Source organism: Carlito syrichta, unplaced genomic scaffold (genome assembly GCF_000164805.1).
Source record: "Carlito syrichta isolate Samal-C Ts95f unplaced genomic scaffold, Tarsius_syrichta-2.0.1 Scaffold309303, whole genome shotgun sequence".
NCBI classification, from domain to species: Eukaryota; Metazoa; Chordata; class Mammalia; order Primates; family Tarsiidae; genus Carlito; species Carlito syrichta.
The window spans coordinates 375,294-383,351 of NW_007253399.1; the positions used below are offsets into that span (position 1 = coordinate 375,294).

The following is an 8,058-nucleotide window of genomic DNA, read 5'->3' on the forward strand; positions in this document are numbered from 1 at the left end:
AAATGTTTATGTAAAATTTGAGAAAGTTTTTGTTGAGAGATATACATCAGGCAGATACAGCTTCCTTAATTTTAATAAACTTATGACATGGTTTTATGTGTTCTGAATGATGATAAGACAAGGTAGATTTTAACAGGTTGAATGAATCTTCTTTTGGTTTCTGTATTAACTTATTGATTTCCACTGATGTGCTATATTTTTATTAAAATTTATTCAGTGGACAAGAGCATATCAAATGCACAGAATTCATAATGCTGGAAGTTAAACATAATGTTGAAATGAATGAGATTGAGATAAAATAAATCTCAGATTTTTAGTGTGTATCCAGAGTCTTAAAATATTTAACTGCTTTGATGAAGTAATTGTACTTACAGAAATACATTCTAAGAAAAAGAATAATAAATGTGGTAAAAGATTTTCTTCTGTAGATGTTTATCATGAAGTTATTTATAATAATAAAAGATTGAAAACAACTTAAATAGTGAGCAATTGGAGAATTATTATTTAAACATTCATATGATGGTATATTTTATCACCATTAAAATATTTTAAAGAATTGTTAATGAGATGGGAGTAAGTAAGTTCAGGATATAATATTGGTCCCACTTTTTAGAGACAGAGACTTAATTGTTATAGGCTTAGTGTTTGTTCAGTAAAAGTTAGTAATACTAGAAACTAGTACTGAAGTCAAATTAACAAGGCTGTTAACTTTGTTTCCTAACTGTAGTGCTAGAAACTCATGAACAAAATTGTCATTTGCTAATTTTCCCTTGTTTCTGAATGACAGAACTTAAAGACAGAGATTTTTAAGATTCTCTGTACAGATAAGGGCCTGTTTCTATGGCCATACCATCCTGAACACACCCAATATCATCAGATAAGGGCCTGCCATTGTGTGTATTCAAATATATGTTCACTTATTCAGCTATTATTTACTGAAGGCATATTACATGCCAAACACAATTCTTTGCACTGATACAGCAGGAAAAAGCAACATCCTTGCCCTTTTTGGTGCCTACATTCTAGCATATGGTATCTTTTTGGACTACGGGTTGTGATTGACCTGCTGACATCATTATTGTTTCAGGTGAGACAGAAAAGCCATGTATCCTTGAGCTGATGGATGACATGCTCTATGAGGAGGTAGAAGAGCTCCGCCTGGTGCTGGGTGCTCCACAGAGCAACTCTCCTTTTGGGGCTGCAGTTGGAGAACAAAATGAAACTCTGATAAGGATTCGAGATGATGCTGATAGTAAGTCTTTTTTTGTGTGTGCTCGACTGTAAATTGGGAACTGAAACTCATCCAAGCCAGGGTCTTAAGTAGCTCAGAAAATAACCCTCTTTTTCTAAGGTTTCTTAAGCAATTGAGAAATAAGAAAAAGGTTAAGATAAATGGAGAACCAAGTAAACCATTAAAATGAATAAAGTTGATGTTGGAGTATATGGCTGATTATTCATTTGTTTTTTGAGAGAGAGCGTCTCGCTCTGTGGCCCAGGCTAGAGTGCAGTGGTACCATCATAGCTCACTGCAATCTTGAACTTCTGGACTCAAGCAATCCTCCCACCTCAGCTTCCAAAAGCATTGGGACTACAAGCACGAGCCACTGTGCCCAGTCAAAAATATGGTTTATATCTAAAGACTGGATCTCAAGCATCCATTCCCACCCTCCCCCACCACACCCATCTTTGGGTACAGGTAGACCTACAATTTCCTTCTCCCCTCTGCCTTTCAGTGGCCTGTTCACATATAATTTATGGTATATGGGGACAGCCTGAAGCACATGCTGGCTGGGGATTGGTTAATTCACAGGAATTAGCTCAGCCTCACATATCAGATGCTCCCACTAAAATAGAGAGAGAGAACAGAGAAGCCAGGTATGTAACAATCATGAAGTTCTAACCACATGGAAAGAAATAATAGAAATATTAGAATGGGGGAAAAGTTTCCCCTTACTAACAATTTAATTTGTCTGTGTTATTTTAGAGACTGTTATTAAATTTGGAGAAACCAAATTTAGTGTCACTGAGCCCAAAGAACCAGGAGAGTCTGTAATTATAAAAATTCCAGTGATCCGCCAAGGAGACACTTCGAAGGTTTCCATTGTGAGAGTCCACACCAAGGATGGCTCAGCCACTTCTGGAGAAGACTACCACCCTGTGTCAGAAGGTAAGGGGCTCCCAGGGCCTGTCTCTGGATAGATTATGCCAACACTATGTGCTAATGCTGGTGCCCTTGAGAAAAAGAAGATAAACTTCCAGTTAAAGTAAAAACAGACATACACTTTTAAATTAATCTCCTTCCAAGAAACAAAAACAATGGAGTTTATTTCCAGGTTTTTCCTTTATGACCAACAGAATACATGGGTTAGGACTTAGGGAAATTTTGAGTGGATGCACTAGATGACTTTCTGTTTTGAGTCTATTTTAACTGTTTACTGGTTTTACCTCTCTTATAGTAATCAGATATTAAGTAATAATTTTCTATCCTTTTCTATTATATTGCAATATGTGTGATAACTGTGATGATAATCTATTTTAGAAAACACCAGCAATCTAAAACTAAACCTAGAAAATTTTGTGTTAATAAAAGACAGTAAAAGTCTGATGAAAAACCAAGCACAAAGACCTTTCATTCCCCTTCTTCTGCAAATTGTAGTACCATTTCACCATTTACTTCTATCAGTAATTAAAACAAATCAGTTTTCTCTCTCACTCGCTTGCTCTTTGAGTTATTTGCTGACAGAATAAACATAAATCTATGTCAAAAATTAAGTTTATGAATGATTTGGAGTTCTAATTATCCACTGTATTTCTACTTCCCTACCTCTCACTACCAGCAATAATTAGTTCTTGGCGATCATAGTGCATCAGGCATTCATCTGGATCTTCTAACTTGCAACAAAGTTTAGAAAATGACATATGGGTATTACTCAGTCAGTAGCAAATACAGCAAAAGAAAAACAATAGCTTCTTCCATAAGGGGCTCATATTGTCTTTGCATATAATGACAAACATTTGATAAACCACTATAGAACTTCAAAGTTATCCTCAGATTATTCTCTATGTAAAGAACAATAATGCATTCGCTATAAATCACATATAATTCAAAAGCAGAGAAAACAAAACTAATTTTACTGAGTTATAATGTCTAAAATAAGTCTATAAGGAGTAGATTTTGCATGAAAGAAAAACCTTGTAAATATCAATAACAGGATTTTAACAGCAATTGTTTCTCTTAGAAATAAAAAGTTTATTTTTGCTAAAACAGAAATGAAATTATAGTCATGTAAACTGACAAATAAAGTCAGAAAAAATTGACATTTTAAAAAATAATTAAACAATATTAAATCAGCCTGTTTATCTCTTTTAGCTCATAAATGTCAACATGCTGTTCATAATGTTTATAATAAAAATTTATGAATTTTTGGGGGGAACATGTTCTCATTTCTCCCTTTGAGGTTCAGTTTGAGGTCAGTCCTTTGCAAAAAGAATACAGGAAAAGTATGAAATATAGAATAAAATTTAAAACATTTTGTGTGCTAAAAAGTCTAAAGTGACAGAAAAAGAGAAATGTGAATGAGAAAACTTGACTCCCACCTAGCAAATATACTATCAGAAAACAATAATGTAAATATTTATTTTAAATATTTAATTTTTTAGCTTCTTAGTAATATGATTTGTATAGCTCAGGGGATTACAAAACCTTGAATGCTTACAGGGCTAAGACAAACAGGGGAAATGAGTGAAGCAAGAGAAATATGAGGGAAAATGGAGTGACCAATATAATTAGACCAGAAAGTTCACTCCTTACTGAGAAAAGCCTGTACTATCATAGCCTAGTGCCATAGACTTTTGCCATACAGAAAGGTGCAAAAGAACTCAAAAAAACATGTATTTTCCTCTAAAATTCTCAGATTTGTAAGCGTGAGAAACTAATTTTTTAATGTCACATCATACAGGTCAAATCAAACAAATTAGTAGGCCAGCAACAGTCAGCTGTTTTCAACTACTGGAACAAGAATCAAACATTCTCTCAGGATATAAGAAGTCTGTAACTGATTGACTCAGATAACTGTCATATAATGGATTCAAACAACTGATGAACTCAAATGCTAAGGCAAATTGAAAAAAACTATTGTATCTAGAAACAGAACTCATTTTAAAAAGAAAAAGAAAATCTTTATCTTTAGAGATTAAGAGAAAAAAAGTCCTTTTGGTGATTAATAATTTAAAAATTGAAGTAGAATAACACAAATACACTGCAGATACACCTTCATCTGGCAGACTTTAAAGGGTTTATAATTTAGAATTATAATGATAGAACTGCAATTACCTCAGAAAGTCGCATCTGTTATCTGCTCTCATTGGAATGATTAGGCTTTATATTCTTTATCTCTTTTTTGAAACTGTACCTCCAAAAGTATAGGAATACCAACAAGATAGTTTATCAAGTTTAGCAGTACAGTCAGCTACTTAATCATAAGTTCAATAAGACCTAATACTTTTAACATTTTAATCATCTTGAAATGAATGGTTAAGAAAAGGATTCTGATAACTCAATTTTATTTTCATGACAATGAAGCAGTTCTTTTTAGTGAGAAGGGAGCAGGTGAGGGGAAAAAAAGTCACTAACATTTATCTAAAATAACTTTTTTAAGAGCACCAGAAGAAAGAAGTCTTTTTGAAATGCAATTTGATATTGTATAAAAATCAATTTTATATCTAGCTTTCTACATCTATACATGAGGTGCATACTGTCACATTTGATTATACCTGTGATCGCCTTAATTTGACTTGAGTTCCATTGGTTTAGAATTCTAGGGAAATGCGTTTATCTGATTATGTCCCAATATTAAGACTATTGATTGTCCCATAATTCAGCATCTTTTCAAACTGTAGGCCAACAGATCAATTATCTTATTATTAGAATTTTCTTTCAATTAGAATACAGTAAAATAAAAAATATTAAAGTGTGGTGCATAGAGTAAGAATAAGTGATGTTTGTCAAACTTTTGATTCCATTTTACACACACATGTTACACACACAAGTATACTGGGCCACAATTTTCACTGTAGGCCACAGTCAGAAAAGCTTAACAAAAAAAGTCTTATCTTCATATGCAAAAAATTTAAATCTGTGATTTTGCATTTCTAGAAATTGAATTTAAGGAAGGAGAAAACCAGCACATTGTTGAAGTTGAAGTACTCTTTGATGGAGTGAGAGAGATGAGAGAAGCCTTCACTGTGCACCTAAAACCTGATGAAAATATGATAGCAGAGACACAGGTAAGTAATGTAATATGTAAGTAAATTCACGGCCAGCATTTTGTCAGAGAAAATGCATATTAGTGTCATATAGCGTACCATAAAGTAAAGAAACTTTGTGCAAGCCTTGCATGAAACAGATGTGCATAATTCTTTTTCAATACCAGAATAAATTTTGTTCTGATTAGACCATAATCAAGCAATTTCTAAAACTGCTTTGAAAATTAGTGTGTGTAAAAACTCAAGGGCTTGAGTCACTAAACCCCACACCAGCCCACTTCCCTTCCCTGTGTCAGTCAGCAGTGACTGAACTTGGAATTAACCTACAGAGAAAATCATCATCTCAGCACAGAGGAGTCTATTAACTTAGTGCCATAACTCATTAAAACATACATCTTAACCCACAAAACAATTTGTTAACCTCAAAATCCCCACCTATTTCTCCTAGCTTTATCAGAATTTGATGTTCAGAACCTCATGACCAAAATGTTACTATCCTAAAACTTGTTGGTTTTTTTTCTAATTTAATTTACACCATCATCAGCCAGATTTTCCTCAAAATGAACATAATTTCCACAGAATTTTTACCTTTACGTGGAAAATAATTTTTAAAACTACATGTCCTTTTAGAAACAGATTAATTTCTATATCTATGCTTAAATTTGCTATATTGTGTTTGTTATTTCTTACTATTAGTATGAGGTCAGATTGGGAATTATTTTTTTATTAATTATTTTATCATTTTGTAATCTTGACTACTTGATGGCACTTCTGCTACAGTGCCCTGTTTTTTGGTTTTTTTTTTTCTGAGTCACATTTGAAATATAAGAAGTATAGGCAGAAAATATTTATCAAATATAGTTGTATGTCTTGAGCACATAAAAATGAATCTTTTATTATTATTTATATGGAGTAGTATATGAAATCTTTCGGGTGAAAAGAACAGAGATTCACTCAAATTACTTCCAAAGATCAAAGCTTCCTTTAAGAATATACTTGTAGCCGGGCTTGTTGGTTCAGCCTGTAATCCTGAACTTTGGGAGGCTGAAGTGAGTGGATTGCCTGAGCCAGCAGGTTCGAGACCCACCTGGACAACTTGGCGAGACCTTATCTCTACAATAAATCAAAAAAATCAGCCAGGCATGGTAGCGCGTGCCTGTAGTTCCAACTACTTGGAAGGCTGAGGCAGAAGGATCGCCGGAGCCCAGCAGGATGAGGCTGTGGTGGCCAGGAGCGTGCCACTGCACTCCAGTCTGGGAGACAGAGTGAGACTCCAACTCAAAAAAAAAAAAAAAAAAGAATATACTTGTAGGCTAGTCCCATTGGCTCATGCCTATAATCCCAGCACTTTGGGAGGCTGAGGCAGGAGGATCACTTGAGACCAGGAATTCAAGATCAGCCTGTGCAACACAGTGAGACTCAGTCTCTACAATATTTTTTTTTAATGTTAACTGATATAAACTGCCAGCAAGTTGTAAATAACTATTTTAAAACAAAAGAATATACATGTAAATATAGGTTGAGATCTGTGGTGTGTAGTCATATATTGGAAGCTTATTTACAGGAACCAGATTTACAGAAAGATGTTTTTGTCTCCTTGCCCAGCAACAGATGTGCATAGCTTCTGCTTCTGTCTGGAACTTGACTTCTCTCCTTGTGTTTCAGATGGTGCCTTCTAGCTTCTGCTCATTTACAGCTTTGCCTGTCACTGGCATCTGCTTGTGATATGAACAAGGTTCCAGGGTCATGTGCAACAAGTCACATAGGGTCTGTCTCTCTGCAAGGGCTCTGGATATGACAGTTTTTATCATAAGAGGCTGTCAGATTGCCAGGAGTCATGAGTGTTGTCCTATACAATAGAAACGTTTAGCACTTTACTAACTAGTGATAATTATCCTTTCCTTCTAGGTGACCAAAGCCATTGTGTACATAGAAGAAATGAGCAGCATGGCAGATGTCACTTTTCCTTCCGTCCCTCAAATTGTGTCCTTATTGATGTATGATGACACTTCCAGAGCTAAGGAGAGTGCTGGCCCCATGTCTGGCTATCCTGTCATCTGTATCACAGTGAGTAGGAAATTGACAAAATTGTAAAATAATTATTTTAAATAAGTCTGAACCTTGCTCAATATAGTATTGGCTTTGTCATGAAAAAATAAAGGTAGGAAAATACTACAAGGCTTAAACTTTGAACTTAGCAAATATAACATTAATCAAATAAAGGTTCCCATCTTTCTTCCTTCACCCCAACAAAAGCTCATTAACTGCTGTGTGTACAGTGTTTGTTATCTCAGAGTCTGTCACTGAGAGAAAAATAAATAAGATATGAACTCTGCACTAATTTAAAAAGAGAATGATACAAAGTAGAAACTAGAGCTGGAGCTCCATGTATGAGGGAGACTTGGATGGTAAGGTGAAATTTCAATAGTTTAGAATGAGAGTCAGATAAGGGATGTTCATTCAAGCAAAAAGGGGCTGGGAAGAGTGACTCATGCCTATAATCCCAGCACTTTGGGAGGCCTAGGCAGAAGGATTGCTGGAGGTCAAGAGTTTAAGACCAGCCTAGGCAACATAGCAAGACCTTTTCTCCACCAAAAAAAAAAAAAATCAAAAAAATTAACTGGGGATGGTGATGCGTCTATTGCCCCAACTGCTGGAGAAGCTAAGGTGGAAAGATCGCCTGAGCCCAAGAGGTTGAAGCTGCAGTGAGTCATGATTGTACCACTGCACCCCAGCCTGGGCTACAGAGTGAGACCTTGACTCAGAAAGCAAAAAAAGAAGAAAAAGGGAGGG

At 35.1% G+C, this 8,058-nt stretch overlaps 1 protein-coding gene across 1 annotated transcript in view; it reads left to right on the forward strand.

The window, feature by feature from the left end:
• FREM2 (FRAS1 related extracellular matrix protein 2) overlaps positions 1-8,058 on the forward strand; it is a 189,801-nt gene that overhangs the window by 156,124 nt on the left and 25,619 nt on the right. The window contains exons 10-13 of the mRNA XM_008067145.1: positions 1,088-1,252; positions 1,985-2,167; positions 5,156-5,286; positions 7,174-7,332. Of these exons, the coding sequence (XP_008065336.1) occupies positions 1,088-1,252; positions 1,985-2,167; positions 5,156-5,286; positions 7,174-7,332 (638 nt within the window). The remainder of the gene's footprint in view (positions 1-1,087; positions 1,253-1,984; positions 2,168-5,155; positions 5,287-7,173; positions 7,333-8,058) is intronic.